General features: G+C 42.6%; 1 protein-coding gene across 3 annotated transcripts in view; it reads right to left on the bottom strand.

Moving 5' to 3' along the window:
- Positions 1-23,238, bottom strand: part of PPP1R9A (protein phosphatase 1 regulatory subunit 9A) — a 182,818-nt gene that overhangs the window by 144,060 nt on the left and 15,520 nt on the right. The window contains exons 1-2 of one of the 3 annotated variants that reach the window (XM_035545441.2): positions 3,395-3,472; positions 545-2,223 (exon numbers count right to left, since the gene is read on the bottom strand). In XM_035545441.2, the coding sequence (XP_035401334.1) occupies positions 545-1,999 (1,455 nt within the window). In that variant the 5' untranslated portion in view covers positions 2,000-2,223; positions 3,395-3,472. Of the gene's footprint in view, positions 1-544; positions 2,224-3,158; positions 3,326-3,394; positions 3,473-23,238 lie in introns of those variants that run through there. The other 2 variants (XM_035545440.2, XM_050708478.1) reach the window with 2 other exon arrangements.

The following is a 23,238-nucleotide window of genomic DNA, read 5'->3' as shown; positions in this document are numbered from 1 at the left end:
AAAGACGAGAGCAATTCAGAGAGGACAGTAACGGCCCTCTGCTAGTGAGGGAGAACCACTCTACAACAGTACACTACATTTCATGACACAGTGTTTAAACACAGTGACTTTAACGAACATCTGAGGAGAGCTGAAGAAAAGCCATCTGATCTAAAGAAGGCACAATTTCAGATGAGGAAAACACAACAACCAGCACAAAGGCCACCAAATACCCCCTTCTATGCTTCGCCGTGTGATTATAGTTGAGTCGTGTAAGTCAAAACGTGCACATTAAAATTCTCAGAGTCCGTAAGCCTCGCTGTCATTCTCAATTTCTGTGAGCTCAGTCAGCCATCAAGTAGCCTAGGAAATGACACAAGCTCATCAGAGCTCAGCTTCCTGACTTCATTTAAGATTACGCTTGCTGGCTGACTGTAATAAAACCATATACCAAGAGATCCTCTGCAATCTTCTCAGAGCCAAATTCAACTGTCAAAGCGTACTTCACATAAAGCTGTGTTTGAAAATCAACCAAACCGCAGGAAAAGAATGTAGGAAAGTTTACCTTAATCGGAGCACGGCTAAACTGTATTTTTCTGTTGGCTGGGATTTCATCTTCATCTGGCAATCCATTAATTTCAGAGTATTCCATATCAGGTTCGTAACAGTTATTTTCGTCACTGTCATCCTGATCATCCTGTTCAGTACCTGTCTCTCCCCAGTCCGAATTATACCTCGATCGTACCCTATACACATTGTAGTCAGAGTGCATGTACACATGGGAACTCTGAAAATTATTCACATCTTCATGCACTTCTTTTTCACTTGCATCATCATAACGGGTCTCGGTGGCATCCGAAACAGCATCTGTTGCTAAATCTGAAACTAAATTTCTCGGTGCTTCTGCAGCTTCAGGTCTATCAGCGATACCCTCTGCGTGTTCTGACTGTTCCTTTGGTCGCAATGAAATTTCTGCGTCTGTTTTTGACTTACTCCTCGCAGAACTGTCCACACATCTTTCGCTGTCAAGTACCGACTCCTGTGGACTCACCACGGAGCTCTCAACAAGGTCAGCACTTGCTTCTGTATTCTTTTTTATTTCTTCGGTTGTTTTTAAACCTGACGGAGTGCCTGTAGACACCTTCTGTCTCGGTGCTGACGGCGTGCTATTCTGCTGAGAGTGCTCAACAGACATGGGGCCTGCAGCCTGTTTGGCTGGCGGAGACCACGTGCTGGCATCTTTCAGAGGACTGAAGCCCTCAAGGTTTGCAACAGGGGAGGAGATATTCGCGACAGTGGAGGAGAGGTTTAGCGGGTAGTGACCAGTTACGGAGTACTCTTCGTTGTTCTCTGCCTTTTCTAAAACGATTACGTTGTGTACGTCAGCGTTCTCAAAAACAGCGCTGAGCTGACTCACAGTTGGGGAGACGGTCTCTGTCCTGGGGCTCAGGCTGTCCAGGGAATCGGTGCTGCCCCTGTGAGACTTAGAGCTGCACCACTCATCCGCAAGTTCGTTGGACGCCGCTTTCTCTTTCTTTGGGGAATAGCGATTGGAGTGGCCCATTTCGTGAGCGTTTCGCTCAAACATCTTCCGAGTTTCGGTAAACTTGGAATAAGAAGGACCATCATGGATAGTATCAAACCTACTAATCCTTTCCGAAACAGAAGATTCCAATTTTACAATTGAACCGTCTGTTTTTTCTACAAATTCTTTGGGCCTGATTCGTCTTTGAGGCGATGGAGGGCCACCCTTCCCCCTGGTTTTGGGGGCAACTCCAGCACTCTCAGTGGGCTCCATGCCCATCTGCATAAACAAGTTCTTAATCCTATTGACATTTGAGCCATATTTCCTTCCCCTGCTCTGAGAGGCCTCTCCTTCCTCTTTCGTTTTTTGGTCTCCATCTGATTTCGGTTTGTCAAAGGTGCTTTTCAGTGCCTGGAACTCAGTCCTGTAAGCATTCCTGTGAGGAGAGGCACTCCGGAGGGTTGATCTCTCTCCTGAAGACTCCGTTTTCATCATGTTTACTTCAGGGCGGCAAAACCACCTTACATAGTTTCTGCGGTGCTGCTCTCAGTCATCTGCTACAACCGAGATTCTGCTTGGGAAGGGTTTTTCTTAGGAGGCAGTGCCCTGCAGCGGGGCCATCCTCGAGAGAAGCTCTGGAGGCAGGTATCTAAGCACACGCAGCCAGTTGCGACAGGGCAGCACGAGCGAGGACTTTGGAGAGCACCAGCAGATTCAACCTGCAATAGAAAGCAGGGTTCTCTGAATTGTCACGCACTTGCACTTCCCTAAATCTAAGCCGTGATTTCCCTTTACAGTTATTCGACAGATTTACAAAAGAAGTGGAAAAAATACAAATCTCACGCTACACCAGCACGTGGAGACTTGTCAGCCCAAACTTTTGCACGCTGATTGCTGAGAAATTTGCAAGCTGGGGCATCACTCGGCAGCGGAGGGCTCACAAAGAAGTACGGTGCCACGGACACACAAGCAAAGGCAATATGGAAACGCTACTTCTGTTACCGAATTCTTCCAAAAAATTAAAAATCCCAAACGCCTGAGTTACTTACGAATAACCATGGCAATACGTGCATCAACCGACATGAAGCAATTCATGCAAACGCGACGGCTCTGCTTCCCCGAGGCGCCGCGAGCCGGCCCCAGCTCCCTCAGGGAAATGGGAGAAATGCCATCAAAGGCGAGGCGCTGCGAGAGGCTGCTCCCCAAAAAAAGGCCCGGGGAGCTGCACCCAAACTTCGCACCCCCGGCCGCAGTGCCCGCAGACAGACGGAGGTGCGGCCGCACGAAGTTGCCCCTCGGCTCAGGCAGCGCCGCGACCCCTCGACGGGCCCGAGGAGGAGCCGCAGGAAGGGGGCTGGGGTCGGGGCCGCTCCCGCTGCCGGGGGGGTCGCAGGGGCCGCTCCCCGGAGCCTCCCGGAGCCCCCCCCCCTTGCCCCCCCGGTGCCTGCCGGGCTCCGTCTCCTCGCCGTCCATTTCCTCGCCCCCGTTGCGGGGCTCCCGCGCCGATGGCTGCGGGAAGCCAACTTCAGCCGAGGGCACGGCACCGGAGCCCCCCCGACACCCACACCCCCTCCCCTCCCGCGGCGGCAGCACCTTGCGGCGGGGGCCCCGGGGAACAAAAGCCCGGTGCCAGGGGGCTCCCCCGCCGCCTTACCCAGCCGCTGCCCCCGCTCCTCCTCCGGCGGCTCTGCGGAGAACGGCGGCTGACAGCAGCCGGCAACGGCCGCGGCGCCTCAACGCCATTGCAGGCGGCCGGGGCACCGCCGCGGAGCGGGGGAGGAGAAGCCGCCGCGCCGCGCCCCGCCGCAGCCGCCCGCCCCCCTCCGCCTGGCACGGCACGGCTCGGCTCGGCTCGGCTCGGCTCGGCACGGCCGGTGACAGGTGCCTCACCTCCCGGGCCAGCCGCAGTGGTTCGCTCCGCCGGGCGGGGAGAGGCGGGCAGGCGGCCGGCAGCCCTCCCGCTGCGGGCCGGCCCCGGGCGGGTACCGCCGAGCGGCGGGGCCGGGCACGGCCGCCCTCGCCTCCCCCCCCCCCCCCCTCCCCGGCGCCGCCGGCGAGGCTCGGAGCCTCGGTGTGCAGGCCGAGGGGTCCCTGCGCGGCGGGGAGGGGAAGCCTGCGAGGCGGGAGGTGCGGCTCGAGAGCCAGCCGCCTTCCCTCGCCGGCTGTGCGAAACGAGCCACTGAACCCTGCCGACACGGAGGAGAAATGCGCCCGCAGCAAAGCGGCGCTCAGCAGCCCCGCCGCCGCCTCTGGCTCCGTCCGGGGGCTGCTGGAGGGGACGGGGGGGGGACAGGAGGGGGACAGGGGGGGAACCGGGCATCTCGCAGCTCGCCGCTCCGGGCTGGCGGCACCACAACCTGCTGGCCCCGCGCCGCCGCCACGGAACCTGTAGGCAACGGGTAAAATTGGCAGCCCAAGCAGGGAACGGCCGGTAATCGCATAGCAACTCCCAAGCAAAGTTCATTAAACTAATTGCAGGAAAACGGCCTGGAAAACTAGTTGCGTAAACATCCAGAAAGAAAAAAAAAATGGCCCGGAGATGTGCGTTGCAAATCGCGAAAAATAATTGTTAGGCATACAGAATGAAGGTGCCAGTGGCTGAAAATAAAGACATCAGGTATATAGCCTTGCAGACTTAATTCATTAGTTTAATGAGACTGAAGCATGGCGGCTATACCCTTAAGTGTTCACAGGTGTCGATCTGTGGTTAGTCTTATTTGCACCAAGGGTGTGCAGCTCAAAATGTTGGCCTCGATATCCAGCACGTTTAAATTGACAGGAAAGCAACAAATCTTTTACTCGTGGGGTGGTGCATGGCTTCCACTTGGGATGCGAGGAGAGGGGCACGGCGAGAGGCCAGGGGGTGTCCGCTGCCCTGGGGGCCGCTGAGCATCGCCACGCCACGGCAGGGAGGAGAGGAGGCCTGGAGAGGGAGGCAGTTCCTGAGGGTATTGGCCTGTGAGCTCCACATGCTGTTACAGAAAGCTGCCCGCCTGAGATCCCATCCCAAGGCAGAAGGATGAGGGGACGCTGGTTTCACAGCTTCTTGCGGTGAGGAAACCGGTGGGAGGTTGCCCGCACCAGGACAAAAACTATTTCAACTAACCAGGACACCCCCTGTTAAATGCCAAACCATCAGAGAGTACCGCAGATCTGAGGATCTTGGCAGGGCCCTTCTGTCGGTATGATTTTGTAGCGGAAAGCCTGTAAGAACACTAAGAGAGCTGCTTGACTGTTGAAGAGACGAACAGAGAACTTCAAGTCTCCTTGAAGAGGAATAGGGACACAGAGCAGAAATCTGAACATTCTGTTTCCTTTCTGATTTTATACTAAATATGCAGAGTGCTTGAAGATCTTAGCGTGTACTAGATGTGTATCTGGAAGAGTTTTATAATTTACATTCACAAGCAAAAAAAAGGGACACAAGCAAATACTAAATGAGATGAAATAATTGAAGCGATTTTAAAGAGACTAATTAGCACCTAATTATGTCAAGATATCCATGACCATATCCAGAGCCAAAAATATTGTTTAAATGATTTTTATAATAGAAATTTTGCAAACAAAATGGACACTTCTCCCCTCCTAATAAATATTTTTAACAATGTACCCAAGAAATCATTCATATTATTTCATGGCAGAATAGTGTAAACTCTCTCTAGGTTATGTTCTGGTGGAGAGCAGGGAAACTTGCTGATGCTCACAGCAGGAGCACACAATAGATCCCAAGCTTTCCATGATGAGAAAGATGATATATTACATTTTGATTCTTCTTATATGTGTTGTAAGTAGACAGCGTAGCAGTTCAAGCAGACACTACCCAGCTTTCACACAGAATCTAATGCAAAATTATTTTAAGTAATGTCATGTTCCACCAATGCCACCTCATGATCACAACAACCAAGACTTGTAGAAACTACTGGCAGTTTTGGCTGCTCAGTCAGAGGCAGTTTGGACCTTATTTAGGGGCTCCGACTTTGGCCACGGACATCTAAGCTATTCACACACACGAATCACTTACAAAATGTTTTTCAATCCCATCTTTTATTTACGTAGTGTCTATGTTAAAGAGCATTAATGTAGTCTCAAGGATAATAAACTGTATTTTGTTTTGATTAGAACATCACTTTTCAAGAGAGACTCTTCATATGTGAGCACGGCCTTGCACCTAACTATAAAAATCACAGTTGTGTGTCCTTTTACATTTTCAGTATTTCTGTGACAATCCGTTTAACTAGAAGGTATTTTTAGACTCTGCTAAAGCATGACTGACATTTCTGTTAATTCCTGAGGAACACTAAAATGCTGCAGAGCATACTTTGGGGAAGATAAGAGACCAAGGTCCTCCTTTTATGTTAGTATAAATTCAGACTAACTTCACTGAAGTTACAGAATTCCTCTGCTTCCCAAACAGTGCAAATTTAAAATCTTTTCGGTTCAGTATTTGCATATGCTAGAAAATGGCTAGAGTCATTTTACTCGCGCCAGAGTAACAACTCCATTCAAACAATCGTGAATTTGCACATATGACAGGAAGAGAGACCCCAGTTGTTTAACCTGACAGCATCACTTCAAATTGTACTCGGTATCTTTTTAAACCAGTTTTTACACAGTCCTCCAAGACTGAAAATAATTGATCTTCAGTTTATTCTAGATGTGTGAATTATATTTACTTACAAACATGACTATTTGGATGTCATCGATGGGTTGTTTTGAGTCACTTTGGTGCTTCTAAGCTACTCAGGTTTTGAGATAACAATTTATTCATGCAGCAGAGTGGCAATACAAGTTTTTCTATGTGGCTCAGGCAAAAAAAAGAAAGTCATTCCATCATCCATCTCCTGTCAATGTCTTTCAAGTCCTGAAAGATAATATCTGTATTCACAGGAGTAAATGGAAACTATTTCCCTCCTCTGATCTTTGGCTAAGAAAGCCCCTATCTGCTATCCCACCAGGCCATTGCACGGGAGGATTTACTTCCTTACACATATCACAGCATAAGCAGAATTGAGTTCTATTTTTAACACTCAGACATGAATTTTTATTACACAATCTGCTTTAAAGAAGAAGAACAATATATATATACATTTTGGAAGATAAGTTCAAGTTAGGGTTCCCCTGTACCAGAGTAGCACCAGACTAAATTAAACAACAAACAGCTGTAATAAGGAGTCAATAAGCTTTAGTTTCAAACATTTACAATGTGTTACTGCACTAAGTGTAATTCTTCTCTATAGGAAGGCGTTAATAGTTAAAAATGGGAGCTCATTAATACCGCTAATTTGGCAAGAAGATTGTGCTGTTTTTACACAGAACATGTCAAGCTCAAGAATAGAGTCAAAAAAGAATAAAAAGAACTTTGTCCTGAATGAGCTGAAGAAAACCAGAGGTAATGATAACAAAACTGCATATTCTAGCAGTTTACCAGAAAGGCAAATATTAGCATTATGAGGGCCTAAACTCAGACTAGTAATAGCCTTTTCTCAATTGCAGTGAGGAGACCATCACGTCCATTCTCAAACACTCCACTTTTAAACCATTTAAGAACTGTACAGTTATGGCTAGAAAACAAAATGGAATTTTCAGAAGGGAAAGATGTGAATTACGCTCTGAGTGCAGCCACTTATTGTTGAAATAGTGGTTTTGTCAATATTAAAAGCTGGAAATCTTAAGAATGCTCAAAAGAGCTGTGTTTTGAGGTATGCAGCCTCCTAACACCAGCTCTCAACACTGAACTCTGAATTTTTAGCAAAACACGGAAAATTATCGGTTACCAGCCTAGCTAGATCAATGCCAGCTAGTTGCAGAAAATACACGATCTCAAGGCAAAGACTACATGTTCGGTCTGTTAGGAGCTTACTAAAAACCAAACCCTGGCAAAACTTCATGTTAGGCTCTTCGGGTAGAGAAAATATTAGAAAACTTTCCAGAAAACAGCTATTTGACAGAATGAGTAAAATACTTATTTTAGTATGGTGAATGGTACCTGTCACATACCTTGATTCTTCAGACAAGTGTTATATGTAGGTATATGGCATAGAGAACTCTGTCTCCATACCAACATCAGCAAGAAAGAGTCAGAGCTGGAAAAGTTAGTGCTTTAAGTGTTCCAAAGCAGGATGGCTAAAATTTGCATCTCACATATTCTTGGTTTACAATGTAGAAGTGCTCAAGGCCAGGCTGGATGGGGCTTTGGGCAACCTGGTCTAGTGGGAGGTGTCCCTGCCCATGGCAGGGGTTTGGAACTCGGTGATCTTTAAGGTCCCCTCCAACCCAAACCATTTGGTGATTCTATGTATCTGTGATTCTAGATAAGGTAGTTATATTTTCCATAAGTGTCACAGTCGATTAATCAGAAGCAGAAATAATAGATTGTTGGGAGCCTCATAATAATTTCATGATTAATATTGTTTCTTAAGGTACACACTTTCTTATTATAATAAAATCCTTTTTCTCTTGAAAAGAAAAATGTTCTTGACAGAATCTAGAATAAAGAAAATAATGGGGTTTGTCAGTCTGTGCAAAAGCATTATTTCAGAGTATTTCTTGTGTGGTAAATATCCCCTATTATTCTTAAAGAAAGAGCACTTAGTGAGCCAGAGGAAAATTGGGAGGACGGGGAGAAGTATACCGGATGCTCAGAGCTTACAAGTGTACTTGATACAATATAACACACAAGTAAATCTGATTACTGAGTTCAATAATCATTACCTTGCCTAATCAGATAATGCTTTGTGCCATGAGGAAGAAAAGACGGCAATTTTAGCTTTCATTTTTTCCAAGTGACTGACCATTCAAATTTAGTTGTACTTTGGAGCCTTCTCGCATTCTGGAAACGGCAACAGATGACTTCTCAGAGAGAGAAACAGAGGCTGGAGTTCATAAAATGCAGCACAAAAGCGCTGCCTCGCAGTGTGAAATCCATTGGCAAGCAGCAAAAATATTTGTCTGGATTGCTCCACCCTGAAGCTGATGAATATGCCTGGTTTGGGGCTCACATTGTAAATAACCTGTCCCAAGCCATCCAGGTAACATTGATCTGGCTGCATTCCAGATGCATCTGTTTCACCTTTTTCCTTTTAAAAAATAGTAATTAAAACAAATACAAATACAATAATAATAATAATAATAAAAAACACAGCTGTTTAGCTAAGAACAGTAATCTACTACTTCTAGACTGTACAACAAAACATAGCTTTCCCATACCGCAGTTACCTGCCGCACACTTGGATTGCATTTCCCCCTGCCTTACAGGTACTGTCTAACTAATAAACCCTCAGTGAAATACTCTCTCAAAGCTAGATTTGGTAATCAGTTTAATTTAGTGCACAAGAGCATTCAATACTTAATTACTATGTTCTATATGGCTATACAAAAGTAAGTCAGCTTAAAAATAGTCAGTTATTTTGGAAAAGCTGTGCTCTTTGCCAAAGCATAGAAGCCCTATCACTATGCTGCAATTACTGTAAAGAAACTATAAAGATATTCAAGTTACCAGTTAGAAGTGCCTACAAAGAATAGCTGTGAGCTAATAATAAAGCTCTTGTGTAAAGGGAAAGAGAAATCATAAAGGGTGACCAGTTCATCACACCATTAAAAAGAAAATTGAGAACACTGCCATCACGTTGAAACACAAAACACAAGAATTAACAAATCAAAGTCTACAAATTTACAGTGACATCTTTAATAAAGGGTAGGAACACTCACATTAATCAGAATAGAATTACAGAGGAATAGGATGACATCGATATTTTATAAAACAGAACAAGCAATTGCATTAGTCTGAAGAGAAAAGCTTTTCAAGGACCTAAGCCTTTGCCCAAGACAAAAATACACAGGAACAGCTCCTATAACGTAGCCAGCTTTGAACAAGCAAAACCACCAGGAAAACAGATAAAAGAAAGATCACAGTTCTACATGCCGAATAGCAGGTCTAATATTAAACTCTCAGGTGTCTAATATATATATATATATATATATATATATATATAAATCTTAGATAATGACTTTCGAGGTGAGTGAAGAGCAGCTCTTTGGCTCTCCCTATCGGATGAAAGGGGCAACGCCTGGCTTGTGGCAGATGTGTTTCAACGTATTGATGCGAAACAACCTGGAGCGGAAAAAAAGTATGGTTTCTTCCTTGCTCTTAAGAGTTATGTTCCATTAGTTGTGTGATTATAAGTGGAAAGGTGCATCACTAGACATGGGAAACCTCTTATCATTTCCCTGTTGAGTCAGTGAGAACACAAAAGTGAGACCAGTGATAAAATGATTTTTCTTCTTTAAGAAAAAATCAGTTGAAATGCTGAGTAGGTGGAAGCTAGCAGGAACACAAGATAGAAGGAAAATGAAAACTTTTATTACCTGGAACAGTTCTACTTTTTCTTCAAGAAAAGGGCTGCATTCTGGAAAGCTGGGTTAGTTATAGTTAAATTGGTGCAATATAGATTTCTAGTAATCACAAAGCAGGTGCACAACCTCTCAGAGAGAAGTTACCCATCTCTAGAAGAATTTGAGAAGCCACGATTTGGATCAGCAAGCATTAGAATAAGCCTGCAAAATGGGTGTAGGCAATGGACCCCTAGCTCTGCAGAAGGAGAAGTGTCTGTCTAAAACAGAGGTTAAAAGGACTCTTGCTACTACAGAAAGGTATATTTACGCACAACCCGCCCATCCATTTTCACAAAACAAATTATGTCTGATCTGGTCATTTGTAACTTTACTGTGAAATGACAAAGAGACTGGAGAGCTGCGGTGAATGGCGCTGGGGTCTGAGAGGGCCACTGTTTATTCAAGTGCCCCCTGTCAAAGGTGACCATTTTCATTCATTCAGGCATGGAGTCATGGGCACGTTAGCACAATAACAAGATCACTTAGTAAATAACCGAGTAGCAGGGCTTGGACCAAGGCATTTATATGTGCTATTGCCTGGGCAGCAGAAGCAGATACTTCAAAGAGGCTGCCTGACTGTGCATTTGCTAACAGTAGCAAATACACCAACACCAAGAAGCCTTTAGCGAGTGAGTGGGAGCGGATGCAGAACCAAGAAGAAACAGAATGCAATTTTAAAACTGTTTTAGCAACAGTTTTGCGTAATTTGAACAGTTACAGTGAAATTCTTTATAATGGGGTCATATAAGTTGTTTTTCCTCTGTATTGTGCTGCCATTGCTATATATAATACATCTCTTGCAAATGACCAACATCTCCAGGCACTATCTTGTCTAAGAAAATGGCTGAGAAGAAGGGAGGAGAGAGGGCTGGACTGAAGGGTGAAGGAAGGAGAATGAGATTACAGGGGTTGAAGCCAGTTTAGACTTGCTACCCAGCAGTCTCTATTAGTTTCATACTGTGCCATGTGAAAGAGAAAACACAGTGTTTAGGAATAGATGGTGAGGAGGTGGAGGCAGAAGGGAAATACAGATGGGTACAAAACTGCCAACAAAGTGTCAAATTTGAGAAGTTGTTAAGGAGTGCATGAGGAGCAAAAGAACTTGGCCTTTTTTATTATCCATCTATTTAGGTCGTAATGGAGCTTTCAGATAAGGAATAACAACATTTATTTACATCTCTACAGCAGTTATGTCTAGACCACGGATATTCTCTCTGGTGTCTGCCTTTCCTACCAGGCATGAAATCTATCTCCAGCTGGGGCAGGTCATACGGTAGAAACACCATCTAATCAGTCTTAAAAAATCCCTGCTGTAGGTAAACAGCTTTGCTTAGTACTTGAAGAGCTCCAGCCTGCTTCGTAGTCGGAACAAGGAAAGAGGTTTTTAGAAAGTAAAAGGAAAGAGGAGGCTCAGGCAATGCGGGAATGATTAGCTTTCATGGCAGTGCTCCTCCCAGATTGCGCAGAGGACTGAGTAAGGGCAAAACCCTACAAACAACAGGGAAGTTACTGGAATGGGAGAGGAGAAAAGAGCACTCCTCTGGTCCGAGAGACTGCTCAGTCAGCTTTGCACAACTGCCCTACAAGAGCAGGTAGAGGTAGTGAAGAGACTGATCTGATCAGGTAAAGAAATTCCTTTGTTATTCCACCGCCAGGAAAAATGGAAGTAGATATTTAATATAGTATGAGGTAGTAGTAACTCATGGTGCTACTACTAGTAATGCACAGTGCCATTCAGCGAAGGAAAAAGAACACAGTGCACCAAGTCTTCAGAAGCAGCTGAGAGAGTGGGAGTTGAGATCAAACCTAAATTCACCAGCACTACAATTCGCCCATGCACAATGTTCTAAGCAGTTTGTAAGTGCTTTGGAGAGGCCATCTAAAGCTATACATAGATGCGTGCCTGCAAACGGGTACCACATTACTATCTTTGTAAAAAAAAAAAAAAAAAAAAAAACGTGGATGCTAGGCATAAGTTTAACTATGACCATTTTTCACTTCCCACAACTGTAAAGCTGCCAAGTCCCGCTAGATGCCCGAGTAAGAATTTGTGGACTGCTGGAGGGAGCATGCACCAAGTAAGGGAGTTAGGATATTTTTTTTTTTCAGGTATTCATTGCTCTCCCTTGTCTCTGGATAGCAGATGATAGCTTTATCAATGATGGATTATTAGTTAACAGTAATATTCTCAGGAATCCTAATTATAAAAATTAAGTAGGTGTCAGAACATAGGGCACACCAGGTTGGCCTGGTTTATTAACTGCTTTAAGTTTAAAAGCACAACTGAGACAACTTACCAGGAAAAAAAAAATAGTTAAAAAAAAAAAATCTTTTCTATTGCAAAGAGAAAACATTAAATTGTGCTGTCTTAACTACTGTAAAATTCATATTGTATTAAGACATTAAATTCTACTTTTTAAGAGGAGAAAGATACAGTCATCAAATTATTCTAGGGCTTCATTGAATTCATTATGTTTAAAAATTATGGGACATGCAGTAGCATTGTGGATGGGTAAAGAGAAGGCAGAATGTATTTCTGACTATATCAAACCATCCTCATAACACAAAAAGGAAGCGTCTGCAAACCTCCCAGACTGCAGAGAGCACTGGGTTGTCTGAAAACTAATTTTAGAACACTAAATCTCTACTGTAAAGGTAAAAATATGGGCAATGCACACATAAGGGTCAGCTACTTGTTTTTAGGCAGGCCTTCAGATTGCTGCCTGAAACAGCTCTTACTTTGTTTCCTACTGCTCTTAAATGCTTTTTGGTTTTATTTTAAACAGATTTTCTGCAGCTTACAAACAGAACGGCTGAAATAGCGAACTCACTAAATAGCCAGCAGAACTACCTCTTGGTGACAGAACAAAATGGAAAGAGTTTTGAATAGTGAGGGGGCAAAGGAGGAGATATTTTAAGGAAATACAGATGTATACGTTACTACTTGGACCTTCCTTTTAATATGCTGAGTAAAACTGGGGTTCAGGTAAGTAAAAGGGTACGTAAAGCATCCTCCAATGGACAGTATGCATCTTATATTACCCTGAACCACAAAAGAGAAAACATTGTAATGATCAAAAGACAGGCTGTACAAGTTACTTTAGGATCTCCAAGTACAAGTCATCATACTTTTTTTGCCCCTTAATTTTTGTGGGGTCTATTCATACAGATATGCTTCAGAAAAACTGTTTAGTTTGGGTGTAAACAAGCTTATACTGTTTTCTCCATTTACACATGGCACTTATCCTTTCTGTCCTTGAGGTCTGTGACCTGGCAACCAATGTTAGCAGGAATTTTAGGGATTCAGAATCTCAAGCCTGGACCTTTATTTTTTTTTTCTGACTTTACACTAAAACCTTTGCTCTTTCAACCCATCTTATTGCAAGAAGGAATGATTTCTGCTAGTTTACACTTTGAGGAGACTGACTTCCTGCCCACCTCCACTCTTTCCCTTTCTTCCCCTGTCTTGGTAGATATAAGCAATTTGATCCAGTGCTCAATGAAAATCACTGAGCAGGCAGCTTTCTTTAACTCATTGCCTTCTCCATTTCATTTTTAATGAGTATAAACTTGAAATAAAAAAAAAGAAAAGCATAAACTTGAAATAAAATATCCAAGTATCTGCTATTAATAGTCAGAGACGCACACTATGTCTCAGATTAGAACTACCCGTAATACCTTTTGCCACAGAATATATGATGATCCGTGATACATACCAGCTATCCTCGTAGTCAGAGAAAGTAATCCTAGAAATCTTGAGTTTGATCATGACTTCCATTTCAGCAATAAGTCAATAACAAGGTCCTCATGCATTCAATACCAAAAAGAAAATGAAGAACTTTTTGCTAAAGAAATAAGAAAGTTCTCAAGGAGATAAATCAGTAGGGGTATGATCATCAGGCCACATAGGTGGGGAAGTTCATGAAATTTTGTTGTAGGAATGAGTCATGAATTCTTCACTAACTGATTCATCTGTAGCACATGAAATTTTAAAGAGGACACATACAGAACAGTCTGTGTTCTTCATGGAAGACTCAAAATTGGAGAAGAAAAATAGATGCTACAAAGGAGAATTAGATTTTTAAAATTAGTATGGTAATCTTGGGTGTGATTAAGAGCTTAACTTTTCATCTTCTGAGAGCAGACCATAACTCATCACAAAACAGACATTGTTTTTGAAGAGTAATTGGCGCAGACTACACTGACTTAAAATGTTCTGTAAGTAGAGATTCACCTTAACTTGGAAACTGTTCACATCTCATGCACTACTGGCTGCTCTTTGTTGCTTTTGGACAAGGGAATTGGGTTTGTATTTATTTATTTATTTAACACACCTTACTTAGGTGTAATTGACTCTCTTATTTCAAGCCTATGGAAAATAAACTGTACAAAGTAACAAGTTAATGGAAGCCAGTATTTTCTTAAAAAACAGAAGTCTGAAATATTGGGCTATGTCACAATTACTTCTATGTACAGTTTGCAAGCTGATTTTGTATATTTAACCAATGGCAAGCAGTAGGAAATTACAGAGCTGGTGCTAATTTTCAAGTGCTTATTTCTTTGTTTAACCAAGCCTGTACAAACAAATTCAATGAAATCCCCACCAGAACCCTAAGTGAAATGTCAACTCTTCTCAAACTTACTGAATGGAAATGGATATAGACCAAAACCAGGAGTTCTGCCACAGGACTGTGCCCACGTAGGTAGAGAATGGTGGCCAAATCCCCATGAACAAACAAACCATAACCTGCTCCACAGCAGGTAGGTGTAGGAACTCTTCCTTTTCCCTGCTACTTCTCAGTTGAGCTAATCACAGCTCATAGTAAACACACAGGAGAAAGCTAACTACTAAGCCCCCCCTGCGGCATCATCCTATCCTCCCACACACAATGGTCTTCCTCTACAGGGCTACAAAGCAAAGAGCAGCACGAGAAAAGCTTCTGCACCTCCCACATCGGGATGCCATGTTTATACAGAGAAAACAAGGAGAAGGTCATCTCCGTGGCCCTTCAGCAAAGAGCCTGTAGCTTTGCCTGCCTGAACAAGGGGCACCTAAGCTTGCGGTATTGTTCTCTTCTCTTTACCCATGCACACAGACAAGGGTTAGGTACACAGGGCCACTGAGGGAAAGGCAGATGAGGAGGGGAAGCCAACAGAGCATTTTTCTCTGGGACTTTTGTTTTGAGAGGTCAAGGAAGCCTGTCAGCGTGGTACAAGTCTCCCAAAACACAGTCACAGACTCAGTCTTCCTAGAGCTTGAGTGGGAGTACTGGTGGGAACATTTTGCCCCTTGAAAAGAGCACAGTATAAATCCCCAGCAGACTGCTGTGTAAGTCACAGCCATGTTACCGAGGACAAAAATGTAAACCCACTTATTAGACTAGATCATCTTCTAGCCTAAGTCAGCGTCACTTGAGTCATTCTGCACCAGGGCATCTGCTGAGTTCTGTTCTGTGAGCCTAACTCCTCTGCTACAAAAACTGAACATAAGACAGCCTTTAATTTCAGTGAAATCAGGAACGGATCAGTCCCGAGGAGGGTTATGCTTCCAGCATACCGAATCACGTTTGTTTCTTGGGTGCTGATTTTCCTCTTCCTGAACAAATTCCTTGCCTGTTGCTCTAGGATCTTCTGGTCTAAGACTTGTTTCTTCCCTTAAAAAGAAGATACTTCAGTAGATGTTACAATAAGCAGAAGACCTGATTTTTTTTAGATACAGACAGTATCATTGGATGCTTATGCAGTTAGAATAATCCTGGGATATGTCATACACATTATAAGATCTACAGAAGATCAGAAAAAGAAATGAAATAGTTTAAGCAGCAGCTGGAACAATGATAGATGGGTTGCAATTCTTTAGCGGCTCCCACCATTTTAAAAGTTAAAGTCAACACTAAGACTACTCTTTTCCCCTCTTACCTACCTTACTTACACTTTTAAGGTTTACATTTCATGGATTTAAGGACTTTCAGAAATAGAGACCTCTTGTGTGAAAGACTACTTAGTGGTAATTAAGTGACTTCTTGCTAAATTCTCTAATAGCTGTCTCAAAGGTTTCCGCGGAGTAAAATATATTTGGCATGCAAAATTGGAAGAGACAACATAAAGCATACATTGCATCGTTTAAATAAACAATAAAAATATTATTTGTTTATACAAGACTACATAAATATGCAAGCCTTCCCTGACAGACCTGTCTGGCCAGGTCATTAAAATAATTCTACTTTAATGCCTCTACCCTTCACTGGGAATCAGACTTTTTTTTCTTTTCTTTTTAATTTAAAATGAATACTGTAAGTCTTGCAGATAAAAACTTGCCCCAGCATATTGACATTTAACATGAATGTCACGGTAACAAGCTCCTTTTAAACAACTCTTGCAAGATTCTGTACAGTCCCTTTTCTAACCTAGTTTACATTTTAAAAGCTCCTGCAAGCTTTTCATCTCATAAGGAAGTTCAAATAGTAAAATACAGTATAAGAAAGATGACTGACAAACAAGTGTGATATCAGACAGCAAGCACATAGAAAACAGATTTTTAATGATTATAAATTAGTTGTTGCTTGTATTTCTTCAAAGACTCTTAGATCCTAGTTTACTTACTGAGAACACATCATTTCCTTGGATAGATAAGAAAAAAATGCATATGTGATAGTTTTGCCTTCCACTGAGATAGAACACTTTACAAAAGAGTAAATTTTGTATTAGTATTCACTTACCAAGATTTTCAGCAGTAAAAAGAGCTGTATCATTAACTCTGACTTGTACTGTGTCAAAATAAGGTGAATTCCAGCAGTGGGGCATATCACGTGCCATTTAAGATGGATACAGCCATGCATTAATCAGCCAGGACTACCCAAGTACATCTCTAATCTAGTAGAAATAAAAGCTCTCAAGGGGAAAAAGATGGCCTGGTACTTCAGTGAAAGGTTTCCTAAACCACCTACATTTGTACAATAAACTGCAGGAACTAAGGGTCTGGTGCAAAGAACACCACAGGATATAACTATAGCTACTAGAGAAAGTCACTGTAAATTTCAGATGTGATTTCCAACCGATTTAGCAGCACACTGATCTACACAAAATATTTATTTCAGTGAGCATGATAGCAACTTACAAGAAACAAGTGTCTCATACAGGTCTGCAGATTAGTCTAATTAAAATGAATTAGCCAACTTAAAGTTGGATTTTAAGTACAGTTTTCCTACGAAGGCAAGCCCACTTTCTTGGAGCGTTGCCCACATTTATCACACTTGGACATTTTGTTCAGAGCAGACATAACATCTTTGATAATATACAGTCTGTAGGATAAAGGCGCAGCAGTTTGTCATGGGTGGGCTGATCCTCGCCCACTTGAGTTAGACAGGTTTCGTAGGACTTGTGAGAACAGCAGAGAGCTTCTCTCATGATTAATAAGCACACAGCATTGTTCGATCTCCCAGGAAACGACGCTGTTTGATTTGGGCACACTGTGATGAAATGTCAAGTGTATCAGCCCTGTCCTTTGTTCCTCTATCTCCTATCAGATGTTTAGGAACCACCACCATTTCTGCTGTTTTTATATGATGATCATTACATTCTCTCTCACTGCACCACCCAAAACTTCAAGGTAAGCAGCAGCTCTGATACCTCCCAAAAAAATACGAAGTGCTTGAGATTTATGATTCATCAGTGGTAACAGTCTTTGGTTTCTCCTCTAATAATCATCTTGCCTAAGTGTCTGCAGTCAGCAATTAAGGATCTAGCTCAGAGAACATTAGGGAACGGAGTGTTAAGCAGCCTACCAATATTAGTGTCTGGTGGCTCATTATCATACTCCACATCCACGACAAAAACCCACAAGCCTGTTTTACAGACTGTAGGAAAGAGAAGGAGCAGACTCTTCACCAGCATCACTTCAGTTAGATCAGCTGGTCAAGCCACACTGAATTTCAGCGATGTCCTTCACTCCTGGACATCAAGGCTAGTACAGGGCTCGAAGCAGATTTAAGAACTGGGTAAACACTTGTTTCAGTCAAGCAGTATTACATGAATACACTCTGCTAGGCATTAAAAACATGGAAATACTCTTCACTTGCGTTTACCTTTGATCACGAGGCCTGTCCTGGGCAGTAATTTAACATGAAGATGTGTTAAAACGTACAGTAGAAAACCCAATACCAGAATTCAGGAACAAAATTAGCACTACTTTGCACTTTTAAACTGTACACCTCTTTTTTGAAGGCTCTCTGGGCATGGCTAAGGGTGCCCAAACAAAATGACCCCAACACAGTGTAACACTTCACCAGAACCCCGTATTCCCTAGCTGCACTTCATCTGCCATGCCATCCAGCTCCTGCATTTGGTATTTCTTGATATTCCTAGTAATACAACCTTTTTTTTTTTTTCTCTCAACAGCCCATTAAAACACTACTTAAATACTGAAAAATCATCTTACACTTTTTTAATGCAAGCGTCTCATTTTATTTTAGCTCCATCCACAAGCTAAGAAAAAATACTTACAATTTGAGTCCTGGTTTTTAAATATAGTAATTGCCTACAGTGTTTAAAACATACTAATTACTGGTAACAGACAGAAATGGGATTTCTTAATTTACTCACTGGATTAAATCATTAATCATGTCCATGTCTGATATATTATACAACGCAGAAATAATAATATCTGTTCTCCCTTAGGATCTATCATTTCAACTAATTGGGAAAAAAAATTTTTGAAACACTGTAATAATGTTCTATGTATACACTTTTCTTTTTATCTCTCCTTATGTTTATGAAATAGAGATCAAATCATTGCACAAAAGTGTATGTTAAGTACTTAAGCTGTAAAATGGCGGAAAATCAGAGGATGGTAAAGAATTTAAAAATGAGTTTAAAAGAAAATGTAATTATTTAAACATATCTTGCTATTTACCCTTCTTTAATTCAAGTTTTGAATTGTGTTACTTTAAAATTCCATAGCACTGGTCCAAAAGGTCTATGTAAGGAATACAGTTCTGGTCTATGTATCAGCATTTACAGAAAACTGGAACTTTGCTACAGGATTTGTGGGACCTGCTTACTTTTCCTTTTGGAGGTCATCTTCTGTGACAGGTATCGCGAATCTTAAAAAGGGCAGACATTTCTCTTTCCTTTCTGTACTATATCTCCACAAGAGCGAAACTTGGTGTTCTTGTCTCTGTGATCCTTCACGGGTTTTCTCAGTATTTCAGGACAATGGCAACCAAGTAATGGCCACCTTAGCAGAGCATCCCACTGGAAAGCAGTGTAACTTTAGTCACTTCCTACCATCTCTTGAGGGAGTCGGCTCCCGTGGAATCACAGTCACAAGGAACAACCCTCACTGTAGCCAATACTCAGTCATGGTAACGTGCACTCAGTGTTGTGCAAAAGCCTGGACAGTTCACTTCTGGAGAAAAGTCAATGCCAGCACCTGGAAAGCTGTTCCCAGGATTTCTGCAGGACCATTGAGCAGCCTCTGCTGTGTTGCATTCATGAAGGAGCCCTGTACACCTCCCAGCCTTCTCGTCAGCTCACCTCCTAGTGACCACAGCTCCTTCCTCATCTTCCCTGGCCTACAAATGTTTGCATTCAACAGAGAGTTTCCTTTTCTATCACTCAGGAAATCAAAAAGCACAGGAGAATATACTGGTTTTCCCTTTCACTACAGCTAGTATGAACCCTACAGGTATACAACGAACACTTGGCTCCCTTCCAGAGGCCTTTTTTTTTTCCTTCCCCTCCTTCAAAACATAATAAGCTCTAGTGCCTTCCATTAAACACTGGAGAAGTAAATCTTTGTCCATTGGTAAAAAGCAAGATTATTATTTGACTGTTTCGAGACTCATCAGTTCTCTTTCTCTGGTTCCCATGGAAACTATCCCCAGTGAAGTTTGAGAGGGGCTATGTGCACAGCAGAAATGCCGATAATAATGGAGAGAATTAAGTTTCTGCAGGAGGAAACCTTCAGTCATTTTGAAATTTTGTCCAGGCCTTGGATGGCAAATCATCAGCTCATTTCATTTTTGCCAAATAAAAAAGAAGAAATGAGTATTTTGCCATGTTGATTTTTAGTTCTTGAGATTTTAAAGGAAAAAATAGGTATTGGAATAAGGAAATGCATTTTCTCTGAACAGGGATCAGTGTAATCAGTGTAAAACAAAAAGTACACTATTAGGCTGAAATTAGTCCAATAATAGACAATGTTTTATGGGAGACTGTATATCTAATTTTATGGGTAAAATTCTGTCATCAGAGGTACATCTACAGTCTCTCCTGAATCAGTGCGACTGTTTCACTGAACCTGTGCTATAAATTAATTTAATGGAGTAAGAATTAATATATAGTTGTTGGAAGTGGCCCAGCATCCTCAAGAGAAAAGACAGAGGTAAGGGGCTACACTTAAAAATGTGGAGGAAAAAAAAAAAAAAGTATGAGCGTTCTATTAAATTCTGATCCTTGATGAATGAAAAGCTGTAGGTTCAATAATGACAGTACTTCATAAAAAATCCTATGCTTAAAATTAAATCTAATTATCTTCTGTAGAAAGTTATGCAGATTTAAAACAAGCTCGATGATTGAAAGAAGTAGTTATAATGATGAGCAATGTTACAGAGACCTGACTATCAGGTAAAGTATTACAAAAATTATGATTAGTAACTATTTTATATCTTTTTTTTTTTTCTTTAACAGATTTGGAAGTAGAATTGGCACTAGCATGGAGCCCTACTCAGACAGAAGTTAAAGCAAGCCAGTTAAGTCTGCAATCAACACAGACCTTGAACACCTCCATAATTGTATAGCAATTCCAAAACCATACACCAGTCAGCTGCAAGTGCTTACTCCAAGGGGCACCTCTCATTTAAACCTAAAAGTTTTTGAAAAAAATCTGCTTCTGTGTGAGCAGAAAATGAAGCATCTTGGTAGCTGTGTCACTTGCCTATTCTAACTGAAGACCCCGAACCCCCAGGCTCCCAAAGAACATAAGACCTGCACTGCGAACATACCAAACCTACAGCAGGAGCCCAGAGCACTTCACAAAATGGAGAGGTGAACGTTTTCTTTGGAAACACAGGCAGAGAGAAAGAAATTGTGGCACGTGTTCATCTTCACCCAGCATCCTGCTGGTTAGTACGCTCACTGGAAATACAGGAGACAACCAGGTTGAAGGTTTTTTAGCAAGGGGTTTGTATCCTGCCTCGAAAACGTGCTTATACACCAGGCTGGAAGGTAGGCTGAGCACTGGGAGGGGAACACAACACATGGAGGAGGAGAGCGTGTTTACCCTCGCGTAGCTACAGCCGCCACCTGAACGACAAGGCTACTGGTTGCAGCCCTACGACTAGGCTTGGAGCTGAGCTTAAAATGCGCAAACAAGTCTGAGAGCTGGGAGCGGAGTCCAAAAGTTACCCCTCCCTGCTGGGAAAGCCAGGCCAGGAGTCATCCTCCTGCCGGCCCCGGGCCCTCCCGCATTCCTCGCGGCCTACTCACACAGCCTCAGCACCGCTCCCTCCCAGCCCCGGCCTCCCCGTTGGGCACTTCCCCAGGGCCTGGGAGACGCAACCTCAGCCTGCCCACGCGAGCAGCAAGCCCTAACAAACCGCTCCGTGTAGTGCTCGAGGTACTGATCCGCGTACGAGCGGTGCGAGGAAGAGGGAAACCACCAGAGGTTTTTTCGCCTTTATTAAAAAAGACACAGAAGGATGAAAGCGAGGACCAGAGCTCAGAGAAGGAGCATGGCGTGCACCAGCAGGAGGGGCGGCGTGCCAGTGGAAGGAGGTGCCTGTTGCCACACAAAGCTAAATGCCAAAGCTGCAGAAGGAGGCAGGATTTCAGAGACATCCCCATCGCTTTAATTGGCTCACAGGGGCTTCCTGCCGAGCACGCCGACTCTTTCAGATCACCCTTCCCCATATGCAACATATGTCACCCCAACTGCTTAACAGATGTAATTAGGGTGCCAAACCCCAGAAAGTTATGCACAGTAGCCCTTTTTCCATTTCTTCACTTCCTTTCATCTAGCCTTCAGCCCCTACAGAGCTAAGCTTTCCATTTGTTAAAAGTAGAAAGAAAATAAGCTTTCTGTTCCACAGGGGTGGCAAGGATAAATGTGCTGAAGATCGAGGTGCTCAGACACTACAGTAATGAGGGCTGTGGCACAGGATTGACTGGACAGAGATAGGATAGAAATCTGAAATCTTCCCTATGCAGACAGCAAACCTAATGAAGGAGAAAAGAGTAATATGAAATGATACGAAATGACTAGAATATAGCGCTGGTTTAAAAAGACTGACCCACCAATATCGTGGGAGGAAAATATCCCTACAGGCTACACGAAAATCACAAGCTTTCTACACAAAAGCAAAAAGCAGCAGAACCACCCTCAAAATTCTCTCCTAGTTCTGCTGCCTACATGAAGGAGAGACAGTAACAGCCTAGGCCAGTACTTATCCCCCCCCAGTGTTGCAGCACAATAAAAAAGGAAAAATCATTTGGAACTGACACAACCAAAATTAGATAGAATTTTTTATCTCTGAACTGGGGAGGGGAAGAAGCAGATGAACGAGAACAGAAGTGAAAAGCTTTGGCATAAAGCTGAGGTGGGCTCCGAATTTGACCCTGCTGCTAGAGCTGCCTGGAGAAAAACATTTCTGCTTCACAAAAGCTGAGATTTCAAAATCTGGCTTGAAGCCAAACTGAGATGGAATTTCAAAGCTTGTAGCCTCCAAACAAAAATTTTGGAAAATAAGCAATATGCTTCATTTTCTACTGAGTAATGATCCTATAATACAAAAGCAGCATTTGTTATAAAAACATAGAATTTAGACTTTAGCGTCAGAATTTTCTATTTTTGTAAATGTAATTTCAGTCAAATCTATGATTTGACAAAACACTTTAGAATAACTGTATTTTTTTGATGAAATGGTCTGTGAAGTCTCTGTCCATACCTACTCACAAATAAAATACATGAATGAAAACAACAACAACAAAGTAGGAATTGGACACAGAGATCAGATCAGAAGACAAGTAATAAGCATGAAAAAAGACAGACGTTTGAAAACATGAGAATGAATGTAATATAAAGAGGCTATGTGCAGGTGAAAGAGTGAAATATCTATCCATAGATATTCAGGGTTTCAAAATGGCACAAATGGCCATTTGAAGAACACTGATAGGGACAAGCCCAGTGGAGTGTGTGTATAAAGCCTTAATAATTCAGTAAGATAAGAACAAATATATTACAGTTTTTCATCAAATTAATTAGTTCCTTTCTCCTGGTTTTACTGAGCTGTCTCTGCTTGATCACTGCGCCACAGAAGCAGACCTCAGCATCCCTTTGTATTTAC

Source organism: Cygnus atratus, chromosome 2 (genome assembly GCF_013377495.2).
Source record: "Cygnus atratus isolate AKBS03 ecotype Queensland, Australia chromosome 2, CAtr_DNAZoo_HiC_assembly, whole genome shotgun sequence".
NCBI lineage: Eukaryota > Metazoa > Chordata > Aves > Anseriformes > Anatidae > Cygnus > Cygnus atratus.
This window is presented reverse-complemented; position numbering and strand designations above follow the sequence as displayed.